Genomic DNA, 24,237 nt, shown 5'->3' on the forward strand with positions numbered 1-24,237 from the left:
CCGTCTCTGCTTTGTGTCTCTCACACTCTGGAGATATTCTTCCAATTCATAATTTGATTTCAGAGTTCGATAGAATTGTAATTTACTATGTGTTTTAGTTTCCTGATCCCAATGTTCCAGATATGTATTTTTAGACTGTTTGATAATTTGGTTTATTTTGATGTTTGTGAGAAGCAGAGCTGGTCTGAGACTGTTTAGTGTTAGTAGAGTTAGTCAGGTTAGTCAGTCTCAGAACCAGCTGACTGAGGGGACTTTTTTCGGTGTTCAGTTCTTGGGTTTGAACTGAAGTGCTTTAAAATGTAGCAATTCTGTGGGACTTGATCTTTTTTGCATATTAACAAATAACAATCAATGGGAATCGGCCTAATTCTGCCTTACATGCATTATGGGGTGTTTTCGTTTGTAGTTTTAGAATAATTTAGCAGAATTCTGTGTGTAGGGCTTCTGTTGGATGTCTGTCCCATCTAGTGTAGCTCTGATCACTGAGTGGACCCCAAACCTCACTTCCATACAGCGCAATGGGCTGAATTACACTTTCAAAGATTTTTTTCTTAATGGCGTATAGAGCTCTTCAAGCTTTATCTTGTGCTTCAATTGAGAATAAATCTATGCTGCTACATTTCAGTGTTTTTGAATCAAAGTTGGTTTCCTTCCATTAAATGCCTTCTAAGCACAGAAGCAGATAAAGAAGCTGTTCAAAATCCGGATGTTTATTTGTCTCATGTGAGACGGTTTTATAATGTAATGCATTTCATTCTAAAAGTTGTTCAATCAAACTACCATGGAAAAGTAAACGAGCGTAAAAAGATTAAACACGGTGGCTCATCAAGCTGCAGATGTTGTCAGTGTCATTTAATGATGTGATGTAAAGCTTGGTAGTTGCAGCCTGTGTGCTGGTTAAAGAGGATTTACGGAACGCCACAGGGAGTTAATAGGGGAGGCGTGGAAGTCAGGCAAAATCTCCGAGACTTTACGTCTGAGTTGATCTCTGCGTTCCTCTCTTTCTTTCTCCTCTCGCAAGACAACAGGAAGACTTCTCCAGCTAGCAAAACACTTCTTGACAGCTCTCCTACAAAGCCCAGAGAACCAAAGTCAGAGCAAACTTTAAATTATTTTATAACTACACAAGTTCATCTTTAGATTTGGCCTTATGGTGCAGTAAACGGTCGCACAAATACGAGGTAAAGACCTGCTGTTGTGTTCCTCTGCCCGCTGCTCGTTGTCCCAGGCTGTTATTCGCCCTTCTGTAGCGTGATCTAGCAGTGCCGTGAACGCCTTCCTCTGGGTGTGTATCCTGTGGAACCGCTCGGCTCGGGCTTCCAGTATACAGCGCAGATCTTTTAACTGGTAAGTATTGAAATCAAAGGCAGAGAATTGCTCATACTTAAGGGTAGGGGTTTATTAATATTACTAACCCTAAATATTAAACTTAGGCACATAAATATGCGATGAGCTCTTTTGGCTTGGGCCAAAACCACCCAGAAAACATTAGTAACCACATGGCTCCCCTGTTCGTGAGTTCTGGTGATAATTTCTTCAGAAAATGTAAAGATAATAAATATAGTACATTAGATTTTTTTATGTATTAATTTCATTAATAATAATTTTAATTTTCTTTATTACAAATAATACAATATAAATGATCTATAAAGATATATATATATATATATATATATATATATATTTAGTTTAATATATATTTGCAACAAACAAATATTCGTATTAAAATTAATAAATAAATATTTAATTTAAATATATTTATAACAAGTTGATAATACACTTTTTGGCTATTATAAACTTTTTATTTTTATTTTATTTATTATAAACAATAAAATTATTTATATGCCTATCTTTTTAAACTAAAAAATACATTTAAAATAATATAAAAATGAATAAACAATAAATATGTATTTAATTTATTATGAATAAAATAACATTTTAATAAAGTTCTAAGACGATAAGACACTGTGGCTGTACCAAATTTTATTATAATTTATTATTAAAAAAACACTTATTTATGTCTAAAAAATATTAATATTAAAATAATGAATGAATACATTTAGGAATTATTTATAAATGTATAATAAATCGATAAGACTTATATAAATATCAAAGTAATGGATAAATAATACATAATTATTATAAATCAACTAAATTATTTATTTATAATATATAATATATATACACCTTGTGGCTATCATAAATTAGGCTGTCTTAAAATCTGAATCTTTTCTAATCATTGACAGGTAATGCGTGTGTGTGGCGTTTCACCCTTGTCCAGCTCCACACGGCCCTCTGAAGCAGGATCCTGTGATACAGCTGGTTGGCACTGGCCTCTCTCTCTGCGTGGGCTTCATCCACACACTGCCGCCAAGAGCAGAAGCAGCTTCTCTGCAGAGCCAGAGAGTAATGATCCGCCGCTCTCTGGAGGAGACCGAAAAGCCAAAAGCACCCCAACATAAATAACTGTCAGCTTTAATTAACAGTGTCATCATCTCATGCACTCCCATGGTTTATATGGTTCGCAAACTTTCCCTGCTAACTTCCTATGAGAACTGTAAAGATAGAGGCACATGCAACTAATTGGGCCTTGAGGTTTCTGCTCTCATGGATGTGAATCAATATCTAAACAACAATGCAAATTCGGAATTCAAAGCCATTCCGTCATCTGTCTTTCCTCGTCAATCTCTCCCCCTCAGTCGCTCCATCCTGCGTCTCAGATATCCGCTCTGGTCATTTATTTTGAAAACAGGTGGTTAGCCAGGTGGAAACGCAACAGTATACTGTAAACATCATTAAAATTTGGGGAATGGGCCAAGAGTTAATGCAATGCAACAGCTGGTCTTCTTGTCTGTGTGTGAGCGGCCATAACTCTTTGGATGAATAATTGAGCGTGTGAGTATCTGTCTGGAAAGCAGACGAATAGCCTGCATTGTTACTGTAGGGCATGAATGTGTGTGTGTGTGTGTGTGTGTGCGTGTGTGTCTGCAGCAGCGCTGACCTGTGTGTTGACATGGCTTTGCTCCAGCAGGAGTTTCCATGGTGCCAGGCCTCGGTGCAGTAACAGGGTTCTGAGGTAGTGCTGGGCCGCCCGCTTTGACAGCTCCTGTTCCCATTCTGCTCTCTTCTGCTTCTCAAGCTCCTTCTAAGTTCACATAAACACAAACACAGTTCCTTAAAACGAATAAACTAAAAAGCTGTGTGCATAAACATGATGAATAAATTAGATATACATTTTTGTTTACATTTTCTAGATGCGCTTGTTTATGCAAAACTCGTTGGCTATGTTGAATGTGGCTAAATTATTCTGAATGGTTTTTAGCATACTCTAATCAGTTGCTAGGGCGTTCCGGTTGGTTGCACACTGGCATTCTGGTCCCTAGATGAGGCTTGGGATATTTTTCACAAATTCCATCATCCCTAAATGCTGAAAATCACCTGAACGAGCTGAATTACAGTTATTTACCTGTAGAAAAGTGAAAACGCACCTCTCCTTAACAAGCCGCAAGATTTGAGGTGTCCCTCATGTACGGAACACATGCAGAGCAGCTACCATTTAAATAATCGCCATTAATAATAACAATCTAATTATGTAAAGCCTATAAATCCATGATAATGTGTTTCGCCACAGACCTTCCTCTGCTGCCTTTTCTCTTCCTTCTTCCTCTCTACCTCCTTTTGTTTCTCTTCTTCCTCAGCTCTGAGCCTTTCCTCCTCAGCTGTCTTCATTTGAGCCTAAAGAACAAAAAAGGAGAGGTTTGTGTCATCACATACACATACACACTTATTTCCATCCTTCAAGAGAAGCAAGTCTTACCAGTTTCTCCTCCTCCTTCTGTCTCCTCTGCTCCTCAATCTCTCTCCTGCGCTCGGCACGCTGGCGTGCTCGTTCCTCCATGGCTGAAAGAAACGTAAGAAAGGAAGGTGAGAGACAGACAGAGTTTGGCGGGGTGACAGAGACATCAGTTAAGGGCGAGATTAAAGGGTCACTGTGAAGTTCTGCAGTATGTTCTTCTGATCGTATGGTTCTTTGGTACAAGTTTGTTTGTGTTGCTTGCATTTGTACTCAAGGCGGTATTCCATGTCACACCAACCGACTTTGCTCAAAATCTCACTTTCATTTCTAGTGTCTCAAGTCGTGTTGCAACCAGAATCAGAAATTAACCAGGGCTTGAAGCAAAAATGCCAACAAAATTGACAAAAATGTTCCAGATATATAAAATATGGGGGGGAAATTACTCCCCTCTTTATACACGGAGTATATCCGTTTTGAATATACAAGCTCACCAATGTGAAGTTCACCAGAATGAGACACTTACAAAGTTGAATTAAAAAAATTATACTCAACAAAATGGGCTTTTCTTATAAAATTGTCATTTATAAAAAAAAATTGGTTTAATTAATTTAAGTATAGGAGGTGGAAAAACATTTGGTAACACAATTACCATGTACAAAAGTCTGGGTTTGGAATATAAGGCCTTGCGTTTGCCGAGGAACATTCTGGATCAGATCTGGTGTGCGTTTCCCAAAAGCAATGGTCGCAAGTTTCGTTGTTACCAACAGAGGTCAATGGAACTTGGGACCAGATTTGTCTAACGATACTTTTGGGAAATGCACCCCTGAGCAGGACAATAACTTGTCAGTTTTTCAGTGTGAGAAAAATCTCATTGGTCATCTTGTTGCGCCAAGGCCACGACAGTCAGCCTCACAGATAAAAAAAAATCTCATAAATGTTGGATGTCGGCAGGGGCTTTTACTCAGCAGAATGTTGAGTTGTGGGGGCTGTTGACAACCTCCCGCTGAGACACGCAGACATGTGCGCCAACCCACTCAGATTCTCAAACAACCCTGATTAACGAACAAATATGACTTTGCGTTCAAAAACAATGAAATTTGAGGTTTAGCACATGGGAAAGGTATTGTGCGGTTTTGGTATTGTTATGGGCTTGCAAAGTGGATTATGAGTGTATAGCGATTATGTGCATCTGTATTCAGTGCATTCAGCATTAGAGTGTTTAAATCTAGGGCATGGCCATGAGATTAATATTCCATGCTTGGAACCATCATAGTGACAGTTTTTCAAACTGCTTGATTGTGTGTGTGTACGACTGACCTTGTACTGTAGGATGGGGAGGCGCTGAACGATGCAGAGATGATTTTTGGTCGTTGTGGCTGCTGGCGTTTTCTCTTGAGGCACTCTTTGTTCTGAGATTGTATGGAGCATGAATATCTTTGTGAAATTGTGACTAACAAACATTCTGTCCTCCCACACACACACACACACACACACACATACGGACAGAACAGCAGTGGGAAGTGACCCTTTGGTAAAATCTAGAGGGATTACATTAAGCACTTGAAATAAGAAAATATTACATTCTGATCCAGTCTGGTGTCTAAGGTGGATTTCTCACAGTATATTTATTCTGTCCTCTCCCTGCAAATAATAATCTCACAAAAAATAAATAAAATCAAGCCTATTTTAAAGGTGCAGGTTTTTTAAAAACGCTATTGAAAAGTGAATCGGACCGAGCACCAAAACACACTTGAAGCCAATCATAAAAATACATTTAGACTGCTTAACACAGTGAATGCTATCAGGATATGAGGAGACTTTCAACCAGCATAACAACAAATGTTTTCTGTAGAGAATCACTTATTGTTAGAAGCTTTCCAGCGCTGGATTCCCTTTATGCAAAAAACAAACGAACAAACAATTCTTTTGATTTTGGGAATATGCCACACACATATGAGGGTACCTTGGTTTTTCTGTACTTCTTGCAGTCTTTGTGTTGGGTTTAGGTGGACAGCATGTGCTTATAGCTTCAGGAGGACCTGTTGCTAAAAGTGCTGATTTCTCTGCCTCGTGTCTCAGTTCCAGAATGTTCTGTCTCTCTTGCAGATGCAGAATATGCTCCTGTTGCTCTTTCAGAAGGCGCCTCTGCTCTTCTACGGTTTGCTGCAGGGCCACATGGCCGTGTTTGATCTGTCCACCGCTAAGCTCTGCGCCTCCCCTCCGGGTGGTCTTCTGATGTTGCCCCTGAAGGGCCCGTCGCTGCTCAGCCGATGAGAGAGCGGCATGACGTCGCGTTACCTGCCATGCTTGGGTGGGCGGGGCCTCTGAACGCCCAGTGCTTTTAGTGGCTTGTGCAGTGGGTGAACTGCTTTCTGGAGCTGCTGACACTTCCTGTGGTGGGATGAAGAGAGTTTGTGGAATACTTTCATCAGAATAAAAAAATATTTCAGTACATTTCCTTACCTGATGACTGATGTGTTCCGTAAGACTGAGTGTTTCAGGTGGGTTGGTAATTGGTGGAGATTTTTCCGCCCCTAGTTTCCCAGAAGCAGCCGCACTGATCAAGGCAGCCATTTTACATCGGGTTTCTTCTTGTTGTCGGAGAAGCTCCTTGCGATGACATTCTACCCGACACCACACAAGCCAATCACTGAGGCAGCGCCTCAAAAGCCTCCTGCGGTCACTCTCCACCGCCTGCTGACAGCGCCTGTGGGAATGACAGATATGACTTAAAACCAGTCTGACTGCCAAGGTTGCCAAGATGAATGAAAGCTTTTAATTAACCTTTAATTAAGCAATTAATATGCTCTTTTAGTCTAAAATTTTAGTTAAAGAGCCATCGCTTTTCTTCCAAATGTTTATCAAGCCCTATAGGACAGGCTTTTATAAACTGAGTTCTCCTGCCTGTGCTCCAGTCTCAGCTCTTCTTCAGTCCTTTCAGCCTCTTTTTCCTCTCTTCTGGCCCAAACAAGAGCCCGCCATGCCCGCCATGCCCTCAGCTGCCTCCTCCAATCACACAGCGCCGCTGCCTTGCCCATACGCACCCTCCTCTCCATTATCACAGAGTACCATGCCGTAAAATGCCTGTGCATGCACTAAAACATATGCAACCAGTCAAAAAACGGTATTTTACAGTCCAGTACTTGCACTTACAGTGTACTTAGAAAGTAGTGGGCAATACAAGGTAACTACATGGGTTAAGGTTAGGTTCAGGGTTAGTACCTAGTTATTACCCAGTAATTACTATACTAAGTACATAGTATGTCCATGTGGAATAGGGCTGTAAAATAAAGTACTACCCAGAAAACATAAGTGTTCATTGCATACAATATAATTGAACTGTAATATCTTCTAACCTGCAAATTGAGAAGGTGAACTTTGGCTTCCAGGTTCTTCAGCTTAAGTTGTAGGTCTTTGTTCTGTTTCTTCTGTGCGGAATTATGACATTTTGAAATGACAGAGCACTCAGTGACCCTTTGTTTCTGAAGCTTTTCCCTCTCCCTGTGTAAGATTGAAATAAAAATGTCATGCAATCATCTCATCAAAAATTTAAATGGCATTTCAATTGGAAGATTATATACAGTGGCCCCAAAAAGTATCAGGACACTTAAAACACACTTAAAAATGTATTCATATCATTTCATTAAGCAAGAAATATCAAACCAAGTGACATTTATTTAAAAAAAAGTACAAGCGCACTCTTCAAGATAAAACATCAAAAGTATATATATATAAAAAAAGGGTTTAAACTATAATACTGCACTTAAAATTAAAACAAATGTATTTAGACTCTTTCTGGTTAGCGTCAGATTCCAAGGCGCCCCAAGCAGTGAGAAATATAGATATTTATTCTCCTTAAATGTACCACCGGTTTTTGTCCTAAAACCTCAATTGAGGAAAATAATCATTAAATAATTATATAATCATGCATATATTATGGAACAACTGCAGTGGATATAGTGGGACATTTGTGCCCTAAAGCCCCATGGTCCTTTGATCAGACCCTGGTATAAACTTAAGGGGAACTGACTTCATACAACCACAAAAAATAACTGTGTGAGCGTTAAAGTTAGTTGAGAAAGGGTTCAGATTTGTTTGCAGATGCCACTTTGTTTGATATGTTGACATTCATACATTTTTAATGGTGGTTAGGGTGTCCAAATACATTTGTGATTGTTGTACATGTTTCGTGCAAGCTGCTCCACACTCTTCTTCTCCTCCATCTCTCTGCGCAAGCGAATCATCTCCTGCTGTATCAGTTCTTCCTGTCTGCGAGCCTGCTGTCTCTTCTTTCTCTGCTTCTCCTGTTCCAGTTGCCAGGCTTCGTCTCGCGCCTCCCTTAGCACTTCCTTCTCTTTACGCAGTTTGTCACGCTCTGCATCTCGGCGCATGCGGCTCTCCTTTACCTGCTTGTGACGCACCTCCATAGTGATGCTAGGGTTACTCCATTTCTTCTTACTCAGGTCAGAGTCTAATTTGAGGTTCTCCATTATTCCAAAGTCCAACACCTCTGTGTCCATCAGGTCCTGGAGGAAATTGTGCACTACAGAGTTGTCCTCTTCCTGCGCTAGGTGAAAGTACATGTCTAAAAAACAAAAGAGAAACTCCAGATTAGTATTAAATTATTATTAACTATGAAAAAACTTTTCTGTATAAATACAAATATTAGATGAATTTTTTTTACTAAAAATTAAATGCAAATAAATTAAAGCTATATATAAATTAAAATAATGACAAAAGGACCTAACAAAATTTCTGGAAAAAAAAGCCAATCTTTTTTTTTTATATAAATACACTAATAGTAAATAAATAATACTAAAATAACATTGGTTTAGATTTAGGATCTTTAAGGTAAACTTCAAGGGAAACAAGGCAGATCATTTGTTCATTTGTACCATCAAAGTTATTATAACTAGGCTGTGAAGTCTTAACAAGTTGTTTGGATTCTGAATCATCCTTTTTACTGGAACTCATCTCCTCTTCCTCCTCGTCATCATCCATTTCAAGCTCCAGACGTAACTTCTGGTTCATCCATTCACTTAGAATAGACTGAGCTGTGGAATACAAGAATGAGGACACGTCAGTATGATTCTGATTTTAAAAATCTGAATATGTGTGTAGTGCTGAATATTATGAATAAGTTAAAGACCACCTTCACTGTATGCATCATCATGATCCTGTAGCTGTTCTACGCTCTGCAGCGCCATACTGTTTTTACCACCACGTGGTTTCTTCAGGGAAAACACCTCAGCTACAGCGAACTCTGAAGCCATCTCCACCCTCTGAGGAGAATAAGAATACAAAAAAAGTTTTAATTACAATATATACACATAAACACAGACACTGCATCTCTTGTGAAAAAGAAGTACACTTTAGCATACTTAAAAAAAAAAAAGAGTGCTTATTACAGAAATGATATACTATAAGTTAAGATAATCTTGCAGAGACATCTCTTCTCTGATGATGTGTTTGCTGGCATGATAGTGGCATCATGAGATCACAACAATAGCAAATGACAATGATCCAATCGATTCCCGATTTACAAAATCATGCCTACTTTAAAATAATATACTTAAGTGCAAACTGAATGTGATGCTTTCGGACACTTTTGGAATGTTAATTGCAATTGAAACAAAAATATTACGGAGGGCACTTTTTTAAAGTGTACTTGGGTATGTTAAGAAATATAGCCATGAAAGTGCATCCTATTTAAGTACATTTAAACAAAACACACAAAAGAATATAGGCTATTATGAAGAATGTCGGTAACCAAACAGTTGACGGTAGCCATTGACTTTCATAGTGGTTTTTTTTTTTTTTTCATACTATGAAAGTCAATGGGGTTCAGGTGTCAATTTGGTTACCGACATTCTTCAAAATATCTTCTTTTGTGTTCAGCAGAAGACAGAAACTCATACAGGTTTGGAACAACATGAGGGTGAGAAAATGAACAGAATTTTTATTTTTGAGTTAACTATCCCTTGATGTGATTTTCATTAATATTATATTATATGCAAGTACACATTCAATATAATCAAGAACACTTATTTTTCACAAGGGATGGCATACATATACACACTAATTTTCTGCATTACATGTATTTAAATGATTGAAATGTACCTTCACCCACTGTTTTATGTCATTCTCATTCAGCTGCACCTGCAATATAAAATATGAATTTAGCTATGACCATTGTTTCAATTCAAAATAGACTGAGTCATCAAAATGTATCATAAGCTGATCATTGAATCAAGAGGTTTCCAGCCTGGTTGATGCCTGAAGTTAACATAAATTGAATATTTTGTCACACTGGCCTCACACATCTAATCCCTGACTAATAATATGCCGTCTCACCTTAAACTGGCTCTATTGCGGATAGACCTAAATGGGTTTGCATTGCACATTTGAGCTAAATCCTTTTGCTGAGCTACAAATACATTCCTCCATTACTAATAACCAATGTGCATGACCAAAGATAACCCGAGTGTGACATTTATTTAGATTAATACCTCTGGCTGAATATTGTAAAAATGGAAACACCACTAAGAAGCTAAATGTGAAGAACTGTGTGAGCAAAGAGGAAGCAGGTTTTACTCGCCTTTTTACTGCTTGGTGTTTTAGTCTTTGTTGTTTTCCAACGAAAAATATCCGGTCTGAGAGCCATGGTCTTTTGTACATGGGCATGCGTTTGGATTGTAAGATAATATAATATATTTTATAACATGTCTGCAAAGTATATATAGCAGCAATTTACAGTATGGGTTATAAAAAATTTAGCTTCATCAAAACATTCATGTACTTCAGTGAGAAACTTTTCACACAGCAATGGAATTGTGGGATTTGTAGTTTGCGCAAAGTGACGTAGCATGAGTTGGTACGGTTGGTCCCTAAAAAGAACTACTTATCCCAACAAGAGCTGATGAGGACTGAAGCGTCTACTTTGAAACCATGGAGACAGTTGTTACGTGTTATCAGATCAACCACGGCCTGATAAATAGCGTGTTTAAACATGTTCATCTTCATCTTTATATATGACAAGTAAAATGTTATCCTTTATAAAAAATAACATATCAGTAAATTAAGCTGCTTATAAGTCCACAATAATAGTTTACATTTTGAATTATTTTTTATTTTATATTTTTCCGTTAACATTTTAACTTTATTCAAAGTTTTAGTCATTTTGTTGTATGTTTTTTGTAATTTTTTTGTAATATTTCAGTTTTATTTATTTTAATAGGCTACATCAAGTTAAATGAAAACGTTGCCTTGGCCACTATAGCTAATTTCATTTCATTTCATTTCATTTCATTTCATTTCATTCAGTTAACGTTTGCTTTCAAAAAAAAAAATAAAATAATAATAATAATAATAATAATAATATGGTTTTTGTTTGTTTGTTTGTTTGTTTTGTTTTTTTAATGGTTGTAATTGTAATTTTTAGTTAACTATCAGTTAACTATAATAACCCTGATCTGAATGCGTTGTTTTACAAGCTCTCTTGAATGAAAAATGTAAATCACAAATGAACAACTCTGTGCTGTAGAAATGTTATGACGTCGTAAATGTGAGACGCAAGTCAAAGCCTACGAAATATTTCTGCGACTTGAAGTTCTCACATGTCCTGCTTTCTGAAGCAGCTAAGAGCAAATTGGTAAGCTTGAGAGCCTGTTACAACGTTTTATGTATTGTCGCGGCGTACTGTTCTGACTGTGTTGTGTACTTGCTTACATATATATTGAAAATTACATTCAAGTATGAAAACTAGACAGTAATGTCTAATATAATTTCACTCATATTTGCATATCAAGCACTGTATCCGTCTGGAAAATGGGAGAATATTAAGGATGATGAACGTGTTATTTCTGCTGTTAACGAGCTGTCATTTCTTCTCCCTTTAGATCTGAGAAACCTTCACATTAGGACGCTACAGCTCCACAAGTGGGATGAAGCTGGAACTGTCACGAGTGGTTCAGGGATGTCGCTTGGGGATTTTGACTGGATTGGGAAAATCAGGGCAGCACTCATTAGACTTGCCTGGCTGTCTCCTGTACACTCGCTGTGCAACTGTTCCCCATCTGACCCAGGACACATTGCACACTTTAAGAGACCTGCCTTCAGTCACACAAGTGTCTGTGGATAGCCTGTAAGATTGTAGTTATACATTCAGGTCAGGGATTCACTAAATATTTGGCAAATAGTTTTACTTTTTAAGCTAAACATGTCGGTCTGTAAAATGGCATATTTTGCTGACAGATCTGGGTTCGGTTCACAACATTTGATGTTGTGACAACTTGAATCTTCATAGTGGATGGAAGTATGAGAGTAATGATTATTTTTCTTGCCATCTTTAAAGTGACCTTGAGTTTCTAAGGCACTGTATAATATAAAATAAATATAATTGTTAAATTGCTATATGGAAGAATCTCGCTTTAAGTTCTGCAAATATTTTTCACACTGAAATGGTGTGATTTGTTCTCTGAAGTTTTTCTGCAGTTTAAGTCCTTCAGCCCTTTTTCTTTTTCTTTTTCAGTGCAGAGCATCAAGAGGTTCTGGAGGAATTCAAAGAGGGTGTCAGAAAGTTTGCAGGTTAGAAGTTCACTCTTTTGCTAACTTTTTGTTTCTTGCTTTCTCTTGGTTTAAAAGATGGTAGGTTGTATGGAAGCTTGTTTCCCCCACATGATAAAAAAAAGGTAATTGTGACTTTTTATCAGACAATTTACTTTTTTCTCAGTTTATATCTCACAATTTTGACTTTTTTTTCTCAGTTGTGATTTTTATATGTCGCAATTCAAACTTTATGACTAGCAACTGCGAGTTTATTTCTTGCAATTCTGACTTTTTTGTAATTGTGAGGAAAAAAAATTAATTTTTAGATTAAAAAGTCACAGTTATCTTTACTTTTTTATTCTGTGGTGGAAACCAGCTTCCATGGGTTAGCGTGGCTGTAATAATATCTCAGCTTGTGCTGGCACCAATCATAATGTCTTTCTTTAAACATATCACATTTATAAGTTAAGTGGACCCAAGGGATCAATGTTTGGTTGCTTTATCTTGGCTCTTTTAGTTTCTGATGGCCATCTGGTTCTAAAAGCATCTTCTTACCTTGATGGCCATTAAAACCTGCTACGTGTGTATATGAAATAAATAATTAAATATCACAACACTAAGCAAAATATATATCACTACTATTTCATTATAAGTACAGATGGCTGAATTCTTTAAGTGTGAAATGGACTTTTTTTTAAAGGGGTGGTATAATGCCCTTCTCACAAGATCTAAAATAAGTCTCTGTTGTCCCCAGAGTGTCAACAGCCCAGAGTGTGAGAGAGTTTTAGCTCAAAATACCCCACAGATATTTTAAATAGCATGTTTACATTGTCACTTTTTGAGGGTGAGCAAAAACACGTCATTTTGTGTGTGTCCTTTTAAATGCAAATGAGCTGCTGCTCCCGGCACAGAGGGCGGAGCTACAACAGCTTGCACTCACACAGACATGCACTGAAAATTTCAAAAACTTTTAGCCTTTTATGTTCAAACCGGATTCAGACAATGATGGATAGACTCAAGAAGAAGTGACAACATGTAGACAACATTTCTGAATGGTTAGTTGACGAATTTATGTAGCTTATTTGTAGTTATCTTCTTGTCATTGATTAGGATATTCTGTCATGATAATCTATAAATCGAGTTCAGGGGGCGGGGTTTATGTACATTCTAGGGTTGGTGATGTCACTAAATCGTGAGGAATGTCATGTAGTCCCTACCAGCCGTTTGTTGTAGTCCTTAAAAAGCACCTTTTTTTTTTTACTTTGAGCGTTGTAACTTTGCAGTGCTCAAACAGCAACATTACACACTAACTAAATCATAATCAACCACCCCTTTAACTGAAGATAGTTGTTGATAAATAGTTTTGGTCTTGTAGTCTAGAGTCCTCCTCAACATTAAACTGTCAGTGTGCGCATGGCTACGTCACACGTTCCTTTTATCTTCAAAATATATATTTTTTGTCTTTCATTACGTAGCGAAATTGGACAAGCTTAGTGCCGATTAATTTTCTCCACGTTCTTTTTTGTGAATTGGAATGTGTGCAAAGGATTGTGGTTGATTGGAGGATGCAAAGAATACGCTTGATGCATTCTTCAAAACAGGCCGAATGAAGAATGCGAAATGATTGCCTTCAAAGGATCCTTTAAATTAAGAAGTCCTTTGACAGAGTTTAATGATGTGACAGATGAGTTATGCAGCCTTACTAGGACGCAACCTTCTGATTGAGAAGCACCTATACTGTCACTTTAGAAGTTTGTTCAAGATCATTGAAAAGTCAAAGAGGAGTGGGACAACATGTCACTCACATGACATCACAGCAATAGCAAACCTCAACAATCCAATCAGTTCCCAATGGACAAAACTAAGTCACGCCCTACATTTTTTCTCGTTTGAGAAGCCATTTTACTCGGATATACGTCCCAATAGGGAAGAAAAAATTATAACAACTTATTTTAATGGCGACTAAAGATTTTATTCAATTATATCTCTTTTCTCAGTACTAGAAGTTGAGTTATGGTTTAATTCCTCTTGAAGGTGAAATATTGCAAAAATAAGCTTTAAGAAGGTTTTAAGCACACATCTATTGCTCAAACAGATTGCAATTCCATTTGGTGCCATTAGTGATCCAGAAATTACAAAAATTCTAAATCATTGTATAATAAAATAAAATAAATATAAAAAAATCAAATAAAATTGATTTTGTTTTAATATTCTTTTAGCTTTCTACCAAGAAAAGAAGAAAAAAAAGAAATCCCAGTGTGTTGTCTTAATTTTTTTAGTTCTGAAGGCATGTTTACAGATTCTCTTCCTCTCACTGACTACTAAGTGACTGTTTAGAAATAATTATGCATTCATTCTTGGTTGCATACCATTTTGCATTTAAAAAAAATTGTTTTCAGTTTTCATTTTGCAACCGTAACGAAAAGAAGGGCACTGTTTCAGTCACTGCCTTCTGCAATCCAACCAGAAATGAGAAAGGTAATTGTGTTTACAGTATTAAGATGTGTGACCGTGAAACATTTCAAAGGATGACTTGAGGCGGCTGCAAGTGCTCCATTTGGATAATTACAAAAAGAAAATTGGTGTACATGATAATGTTGGTCACCAAAGTTCACCTCCATCATTTCCACTGCACAGTACCACCGAATTTAGATTCCTCCTCATGTTCCTTTTGTACATGTGCATGTTCACCTTATCTACAGTTGGCAATTACTTTTTACAAGCTCTGCAAATGTATACTTTTGCCCCAATTTGTCCTAATCTCCATATAAATGCATTTTTATATCTTTAGAATAATGAGTTGAGCACTTGGTTGTTTATTTCGCCAGTAAACAGTGTTGCCAAAAAGAACAAGTGTTCTGCCTGATTGCATTGGACTGTTCTCATGCAGCCAATCACTTCTGAGGATTTAGATGGATGAATAACAATAGTGTATTTTGCAGTTTGTCATATGTTGTGTGTTGGCACCATTTATATCTCTGAGATTGCGGTGTTTGAAACCTCTAACTTTTTAGATTAATTTTAGATGAATGACATCTTTTTTGATTCGAAGTAGTTTCTCGAGTTGTGCTGATTACAACAGACATCTGATCTGCTATCACTCTGACGTGGTTTTCTTACGCAGGTCTTCATGATACTGTGCTTTTCAGCTCTCTGCATGATTCTGCTAACACCAGCCCTGCCGGTCACGTCACCAACAAGGTTAGTGAACTATGTCGAATGATTGTTTTCAACCTCTTTTGTCACTGAGATGGACTGAAATTCAATTAAATCATTACAAATAGTCTAAAAGGGCAATTTAGTAAAATGTAATTGGTTTTCAACTGCTCCATTTTGGCTTAGAGAGGGAGCTTTTGTGTCCTCTAAAGCTATGCCATCCCTTTATTGTTAATTGTCAGGGATTTAATGGTTTGTTTGTGATTTAACAGACAGTGTCGGTGTGGGGCAGCGGTGGAAGGATAGAGCTGACGGCGAATCGGTTCATGGCAATTCAGGCAGCTATTCAGCCGGACTGCTATCAGAGCATGGCGGACGGAGAGACCTGGCAGGCCAATACTTCTCGCAAGAGAGTCCGTAAAGCAGTGGACAGGACTCTGGCCCATCTGGATGAATGTCTGGTGTTGCACCAGAAATCACAGGTCAGTGCACAAAAACACAGACTGCGCTCTGAATACCTGTCAGTGACTGCAGGATACATTTCCAATGAAACTGGCAAATGCCACATCGTTCATATTCTATACTATTCAGGGCTCAACTTTAGTGTTTCAGAGAGAACAACAGAACAAAGTCAGACAAGAGAAACTTTACAAAATAATTTTAAATCTGACTTTACATTGCAAACGTGGCACACAATCGTTGGAAACTCCATTTTAGGGTCAATGTTAGTCTAAATGACCTTTCAATAACATGCAATGTCATTTTATTACATGAGTAATAATGTGTATGTATACATCATTTATATATATTCATGGTTCGTCTCAGTCGCTTTAGTATGTAGTGGAAAGTAAAAAGTAAGGATGTACATGCATACATTTTATGATGTTATGATGATTATATGCATGTGTGTGTAATATGTGTATGTGTATGTGTATATATATATATATATATATATATATATATATATAGTTATAAATAGAAAGTTTAAAAGAACAGCATTGATTTCAAATATAAATATTGTTTAACATTATAAATGCCTATATTATAACTTTTGCTTATTTTAATGCTGAATAAAAGTATTACTTTTTTTTTTTAAGTTCAAACTTTATATATATATATATATATATATAAATTTATACAGTGTATATATATAAAAACGTATCATTATATAATTTATAACTAAAACTATTAAACTAATTTCTGTTAATTAAAATGAAGCTGAAATAAAAATTTAATATTTGTTGAAAAATGAAACAAACATTAGAAACATTGCCTTGGAAATAAACTGAAATAAGTTTATGTTGAAGCACTCAAATTGTTAACTAGAAATAAATAAAAATGTAAAGACTAAATGTAAAAAAATATATAATGTATAAAATAAAAAAATATATAAAAATAAAAGCTAATTCATGAAACTATATTAAAACTAAAATATAAACTATTTGCAAACAGACTGTCTTTGTCCACAGGAATTAAAACAGGCAGAGATATTTGGGGTTGTGGAGGGTGGAGACATCATGGAGGAGAGGCTCCGGTCGGCACGAGAGACTGCCAAGCGTCCTGTGGGCGGGTTTGTACTGGATGGATTTCATTCTGCTGCCATGGACCAGGATGTGAGGGCTCAGCTGATTAGAGCGACATCTGCAGAACTTCCCCAGGAAAAACCCAGGTAAAAAAGGAGTCTATTTAAATTTCTGCCTCACAGGCTCAGACATTTCTTCAGTTGGAGATTGAGAGGATAAATCGTCCCCATCTTATCATTCTCTGATTATGCACCTCGATTCTCAGCAGCCATAGCAACACTCCATCCCACCAGGAGCCCATAGCAACCACCTCATCCCTTTTGGAGAGATGGAAGTGCTGGGGTTAGAAATGGTTCAGGAAGAAACTTCATCTTAAATTCCTAGTGTTGTAATGATTGATTTCTCTGATCTCCCTCTCTTGGAGATTGATGGGGAGGTTACAGAATCACAAAACAGCAAGACAATGGCAGAAAGTAAGGCAGTGTGGATCTGGAAGCGTCCTTGGACTCAGCGGGGTCTTAAGAGGGCTGCTTCCCACTGGGCTTGTACAGTCAGAAACCGACATTTCCCTTGGGTGTATCTCAGGTCACAAATAACTGGAGCTGGAGAAGGTTGTGAGGAGGCTGGAGGACAGGATACATAATTTAGATTTAGAGCAGGACAAGATGTTTCTGTGCTGCAGTATATATGCTGTTTTATATAAATATAAATAAGTATATAATATATATATATATATACACTGTATAAAAAAAAAATATATATATATATATTAAAAAGTTTGAACTTTTATTCAGCATTAAAATAAGCAAAAGTGATAATATAGGCATTTATAATGTTACAAAATATTTATATTTGAAATCAATGCTGTTCTTTTAAACTTTAAACTATTAATCAAAGAAAAAAATTGTGATTTCCTCAAAATTATTAAACAGCACAACTGTTTTCAACATTGATAATAATAATAATAAGCATATTAGAATGATTTCTGAAGGATCATGTGACACTGAAGACTGGAGTAATGATGCTGAAAATTCAGCTTTGCCATCACAATATATTTCACTTTAAAATATATTAAAGTAAAAAAAAGTTATTTTTCATTCGAATAATATTTCACAATATTACTGTATTTTTGATCAAATAAATGCAGCCTTGATGAATTTAAGAGACAAAAAATAAATTAATAACTGCCCACAAACATGTAATTGTCTTTTTGTTTTTTGTAGATGTGCTTAATAGTCCTCATTTGTTTGTTTCAACTATCCAAACTCCCAAATTAACCAATTAACAATTTGTGTTTCACTGCATGAGTTTTTCTATGTATTTATGAGATAGCTTTTGGATCTCTGTTGAACCTTTATGTTTTGTATTAATACTTAATGATTTACCCTGGGCTGAACTTGGCTTTGATTTATTACTATAATCTGTCTTTCTCAGGAACATTGAGAAAAGTGTTCGCTAACCAATAGAAAGATCCAAAATGTGAGATCCAAAGCTTTAGAATTATGTGTTCCTGCTGAAGTGTGTAATTTATTCAATGTTTAAATACCTTCTCCTATCTCAGCTTAACATGCAAAGACAACTATGACCTTTAATTAACATTTATATTTAACCTTTTATCAATAATAACTCCCATTAAGGCAAAGAAAAGCATTGTATTTGACTGGTATTTTGTACTTTAAGCTTGAGAAAAAAAGATTTTCCATCTAAGCTTTTGCCGTTTATTTCAGGTTGGTGTTGGGGATTGGCCGTCCTGATGAGGTCATCAGCTGTGCTGAAGCAGGAGTCGACCTGTTTGAGAGTTTCTTCCCCTTCCAGGTGACAGAGCGGGGTTGCGCGCTCTCCTTCGACTACACCATTGATCCCGACCCTGAGACGGCAGGTACATCAGCTCCTACAGGTGTGCAGAAGCCCATAGTTACACTATTCAAAAGATATTACAGGCTTCCTACACTTTCTTAACCCTGTAAAGCCAACTGTATCATATCTGATACACACATGATCAAAACTTTGATGAAAGACCTGTTGTACATAATCTATTACATGCCTACTGGCATCTGATTGATAGTTTATACTTTTTTAGCAAGTAAAAGGCCTTTTTAGTATAATAAAAAAAAGGTTTTTGTACATGTTTCTTTTTGATGGGGAATCTTATACGTAATAATATAACTTATGTTGTTAGTAATATTTGAAGATGAACGCTTACTGAACTGAAGCAACTTCATCTTACATTTTTGCCATTTAAATGTCAACAACTGCACCAAATTGCACATAGTTTGGCCTTCTGAATACAATTGAGGTGTTTTTTCATCCTCGAGTATGAGATCCACATTCTCACTGTATCATACATACTATATGAGCCATAAAAGCTTGATCTTTCAAAAATTTGCACTTTTCAAAACACGCATGCAAATCTTTTTATTCGTTTATTTATTAATTTTTTTGTCTAAAGGTTAATTAAACTCTTCCATTTTCTGACTATTTAAAAGTCAGGCTTTACATGGTTAAACAGCTTCTGTGTAGAGAACATTGAGATTGAGAACTGATAATAAATCAATACAAATTTTATTGCATTTTCCAGTTTCAACATTGCCATAGTTATTGCACTTTGCCTTTGTATGTCATATTAAACTGCTATAATAGATAAGTATTTTAACACTGAAACAAGAGAAGACTGTTTCAGATTCATCTTGTGATATATAAACGAGCTGTTTAGAACAATAATATGAATGAATAAAGTCATAATTCAAGTGTTTGCTACCAGATCAGTGTCAGCAGGAACAATGAGCTGCATGTGAGGCTGTTTTTCACAGTATGGCTTGGTGGAAGTGGAGCTGTGCTTCTTCTAGCCGTTTCAGATAATTAAGTTTGATTTAAGAGAGTGAAGTCTTCGAGAGAGAGTGTGTTTGTTCAGGCCCCAGTCAAATTAAATAATTGGCTCGTTTCTAACGGAACCGGAGCCCTGGGAATCCGTCTTGCCAGCTTCACTGTCAGCAAGTGTCAAACCTTAACTGAATGAAGTCAAACCTTATCATGATTTCTCACAATTTGGTGTTGCTTTTTTACTTTTAAAAGCATATTCTGTGAGAAAACCAATGCAAGTGTATGTATTCAAGTATCTGGATCACATAAAGAGGCATAAAAAATTCACTATAGGGCATAAATAATTGATTTGGGCTGTTAGGTGTGCAGCAGTCTGTTCTAAGAAGCTAATCGATGTATTAGGATGGTAATAGAGTTCAGGACAGGCACTTGCAGGGGGAAGAAAGAAAGAGATATCCTCTCAGCCACTTAGAGAGTTCTGCAGGGGGACTGGCCATAACCTCACCCTGATCTGCCGCCTTCTGTCACTACAGGTCACAAGTTTTAATTCACACCGTTCTTGTCTTTCGCACCCTCTCTACAGCTCTCTTCTTTCTCTCTCATATGTGTCTTTACTTCCTTATTTTCTTTTCTTTTTACTGTTTTCTCTTCGTCATGCTCCAAGTAAATTTTTTGCATATACATCACTATACATATTTTATGCAAATTTTGAATTATTTTATTTGTTCATAGAATATGAAAGGCATCATCCTCTTGCAGCGACATCTCTTCTCTGATGACGCGTTTACTATAATTATATACAATTAAACGTGCACTCAGTAATTTTAGTTGCACTATAGTACTTCTGAAAAATGTTTAAAATCTAATGGTTAAATAAATGGTTAAAATCACTCACATTCTGGTCATATTAATAGCCTATTAAAAACATTTTTTAATTTTTTTAAGTCGGCAAGAAACAGAAGTTGCAGTTAGTCTTTTATTCCCTATTGAGTGACATATCCGAGTGAAACGACTTCTCGAACAAGAAAAAATGTTGGGCGGAACAGACTTGATTTTGTCCAACGGGGATTGATTGGATGATTGTGGTTTGCTATTTCTGTGATGTCATGTAAGTGACAGGTTGTCCCGCCTTCGCACCAGTAAACGCGTCATCAGAGAAGAGATGTTGCTGCAAGAGGAAGGGGAACTTATTTCGATTCAAGATTTGGAGGGCACATGAATTAAAAACAATAATTATGTGCACAAATAAATGTAATATTCTATTTAAGATTTAATTTTAATTTCATGGTGATTTCATGATGATAATATTATTTTATTATGTTGTAAAAAATATATTTATTTTCATCACTAGAATTTAAGGGAGAAAGGCCTTCAGTCTTTCATTCACTAACCATGCATATGCACTAATTTGTGCGTGAAATCGGCATATAAATGCTTTCAAGAACAAATCATGATTAATCTTTCATATTAAAATTAATTCTTAATTTACAAAAAAAAATATAGGAACACCTGAAATTATTCTGGGTGGCTTTATAAACATGTTAAAATAAAAATGTATAGGAGATTTTCATAATAAATATTTCATTATACATGTATACAATAAAATAGTCAGAAAATGTGCTTTATACTAGAGCAGAGAGGTCTATAATCTTGGTCTTTATAAAAGGTGTTTATTTAGTTTAAACTGGTTTTGAAGATGACACACTTGGCATTGCTTGGGCAAGAGCATGTCTTTAGAGAGTGATGAACGGTTGTGTGGAAAGCCCATATATGGATACTTTTGGGGCGTGTTTTATGTAAATTACAAAAATACAAATTCATTAACATTAGAATGAGGTTAAGAATAAAATTCTTGTAAATTTAGCTGAAACCTTTTGTGAGAGGCGCTCTTGTGCATTTAAATGCATATAATCCATGTAATTATTAGTGAATGAGACCTGGTGTTCTTTTAATAGAAACGCCACTGCATTTAGACTACCAGAATTTCATTCAATTTGAAAATTACATTTCCTTGTCATGTACACACAAGACATGAAAAATGCACCACTTTCATTATCTGGTCATGAAATGTATATGTAATGGGTTTTGCCTTTTGATGAATGTTTAATCATGTGTACATGTTTGACCCAGTGCTGGAACTCAATGGAGACATGCCTGCTGTCAAGAAGATGAATGGAAATGGAGATCTAAATATGACACCTTTCGAAATGAACCTCAAAGATAAAAGGTGCGTGTGTGTGTGTGAAGGGAGACAAGGACATACTCTATCAGCCCTCATACAGCTATGCATGTTTTCATTGCTCATATCAGATGAGGCTACTAATGCTTTTTCACATCTTTCATAATCTCAATCTCCTCAGCTTGTATATGAGGATTAATACATTTTATATGTCAGTAATTCAGTCTCGCTTCTGAGGGCATTTCCATAATATTGCTCCTATCACAAGAGTCAGATCAGATTAGTGGTAAAAGGAGCGATGAAGGATATTAAACAAAAGGATTTTCCAACCCCCACAGCCATGTCTCAAACCACTGCCTTTTATTTGTCCTTTAATTTTTATCCTTTAAAATCCCTAAACATGCAGATTCCCTAGTGTGAAAATTAGCTCAATAACACTGTGTTTGACTTTCAGGTATCAAGATGATTTCCGCCCACTTGTGGAAGGCTGTGGCTGCTACTGTTGTAAAAAGCACATGAGAGCATATGTTCATCATTTACTGGTGACCAACGAGCTGCTTGCTGGTGTTTTACTCATGCTGCACAACATGGCACATTACCTAGGCTTTTTCAAAGCGCTGCGGGAGGCAATAGCCAGTGAACGTCTGCAGGACTTTAAAAATAGAGTGCTTCAGTGCACAGAAGGTGATTGAAATGATTGAAGGACTTCAGGCAACAACAAAAAAGAATGAACAAAAGAACCCCTACATCAGAGCATACTTTGGCTTTGGTTTCTGAGTATGTTGTCTCATGAATATAAAGCTGGATTCTGATGCACATGCTCTTGCCATGCAAATTATAAGTGCTACTGTGAGTGACACAGCAAACCTTTTAAAATTCACATGGCTCAACACAGTTCTCTTATGGATTTTAAATTTGCCCTCTGTTGCATCAAATGAACCATTTAACTTGGAAGGAGCATAAATAATGGTGAAATTATCTTTTTAAAAGAGCAGCACATGCTCAGATTCTCACTTTTTCAAGCCCTGAAAAAATGGCCACCTGCTGTTTTGCTCAGCACAAATTTGTCTGACGAGTTACACATTTAATATTGGAAAAATGCTGCTCTTTTTTTCTTTCTTTCATACAATAATGGTATTGTATAATAATATTTATTATTATGCATTATTATTATTGTATATAATTGTGATGTTTAGATTATATTAACATTTTGCCCTTAAGTTATAAACCTTTTTCTTTAAACCACAACTTTCTTCAGCAACTACATTCCCATTCATTATGTATTTTTAACTTTGCAATAAATGCAAAGCAGAGTGCCTGTAAACCTTTTAGCTGTGACTATATCCACAACATAACACAGCCTAAAGTGCCTTATTGCTTTTATATTGCAGTTTAATGTTATGTCTGTGTATATTTTAGCACTGCTAAAATGTTGTATTGACCAATCAGGTTCCAGGGTCATATCAATCCATTTTAATTGTTATTTTATGACCTAATTAAGGATGTATGCATGCATTTTTAAAAAGTGAGTGCTGTAACATTTATTCATTTGGTAGACCTTTTTACAAATAAGGAATGCTGCAACAAGCAATTCTTAAGGAGACAATAACATAAGTGGAGCAATACAAAGTTTCAAAGTTGACCATGTACAATCTAGTACTGAGATGTAGGTGTAAAAGAGCAACAGTACAGGATATTCCTTTAAATACTAAACCCAAAAATGAAAATTCTGTTAGTAATTACTCACACTCATGTTGTTCCAAACCCGTAAGACATTCGTTCATCTTCAGAACACAAATGAAGATATTTTTGATGAAATCTGAGAGCTTTCTGTCCCTCCACTGACAGCAACGGCATTGCAACTTTCAAGGCCCAGAAAGGTAGTAAAGACATCGTTAAAATAGTCCATGTGACTACAGTGGTTCAACCTTAATCTTATGAAGCGATGAGAATACTTATTGTGTGCAAACCCCCCCCTTCTGGGTTCTACGTCAGAACGTCAGCTCGTTATTGGCCAGCATCACACACATGACCAGCATCGGCCAATAGTGAGCCTACGTTCTGACGTACAACCCACAAGCGCTGCACTGTTTACACAACGTCATTAGTAATATCATAATAATGTCGTTATTTGTTTGTTTGTTTTTCGCACAAAAGTATTCTCGTCGCATCGTAATATTAAGAACCACTGTAGTTACATGGACTATTTTAACAAT

General features: G+C 36.4%; 2 protein-coding genes across 3 annotated transcripts; one reads left to right on the plus strand and one right to left on the minus strand.

Moving 5' to 3' along the window:
* Nucleotides 1–689: 689 nt before the first annotated feature.
* Nucleotides 690–10,585, minus strand: ccdc191 (coiled-coil domain containing 191). Its single transcript, XM_084399376.1, has 16 exons — nucleotides 10,395–10,585; nucleotides 9,917–9,955; nucleotides 8,949–9,078; nucleotides 8,692–8,850; nucleotides 7,979–8,381; nucleotides 7,153–7,297; nucleotides 6,701–6,891; nucleotides 6,260–6,503; nucleotides 5,760–6,187; nucleotides 5,114–5,205; nucleotides 3,818–3,900; nucleotides 3,634–3,735; nucleotides 3,002–3,145; nucleotides 2,272–2,424; nucleotides 1,190–1,344; nucleotides 690–1,069 (listed from the first exon to the last, which is right to left on the minus strand). Exons 1-16 carry the CDS (start codon nucleotides 10,458–10,460, stop codon nucleotides 898–900), a joined length of 2,706 nt encoding a protein of 901 aa, XP_084255502.1. The 5' UTR covers nucleotides 10,461–10,585; the 3' UTR covers nucleotides 690–897.
* Nucleotides 10,586–11,364: 779 nt separating this feature from the next.
* qtrt2 (queuine tRNA-ribosyltransferase accessory subunit 2) lies at nucleotides 11,365–23,374 on the plus strand. 2 transcript variants are annotated; one of them, XM_084398610.1, is made up of 9 exons: nucleotides 11,365–11,447; nucleotides 11,695–11,939; nucleotides 12,327–12,382; nucleotides 15,468–15,544; nucleotides 15,772–15,981; nucleotides 16,969–17,168; nucleotides 18,750–18,919; nucleotides 21,973–22,069; nucleotides 22,476–23,374. In XM_084398610.1, exons 2-9 carry the CDS (start codon nucleotides 11,740–11,742, stop codon nucleotides 22,711–22,713), a joined length of 1,248 nt encoding a protein of 415 aa, XP_084254736.1. In that variant the 5' UTR covers nucleotides 11,365–11,447; nucleotides 11,695–11,739; the 3' UTR covers nucleotides 22,714–23,374. The 2 variants fall into 2 exon arrangements, with proteins under 2 accessions (XP_084254736.1, XP_084254737.1); XM_084398611.1 differs by having other exon boundaries at nucleotides 11,368–11,447; nucleotides 18,750–18,901; nucleotides 22,476–23,369.
* Nucleotides 23,375–24,237: the final 863 nt, after the last annotated feature.

This window comes from Rutilus rutilus, assembly GCF_951802725.1.
Source record: "Rutilus rutilus genome assembly, chromosome: 24".
Taxonomy (NCBI): Eukaryota; Metazoa; Chordata; class Actinopteri; order Cypriniformes; family Leuciscidae; genus Rutilus; species Rutilus rutilus.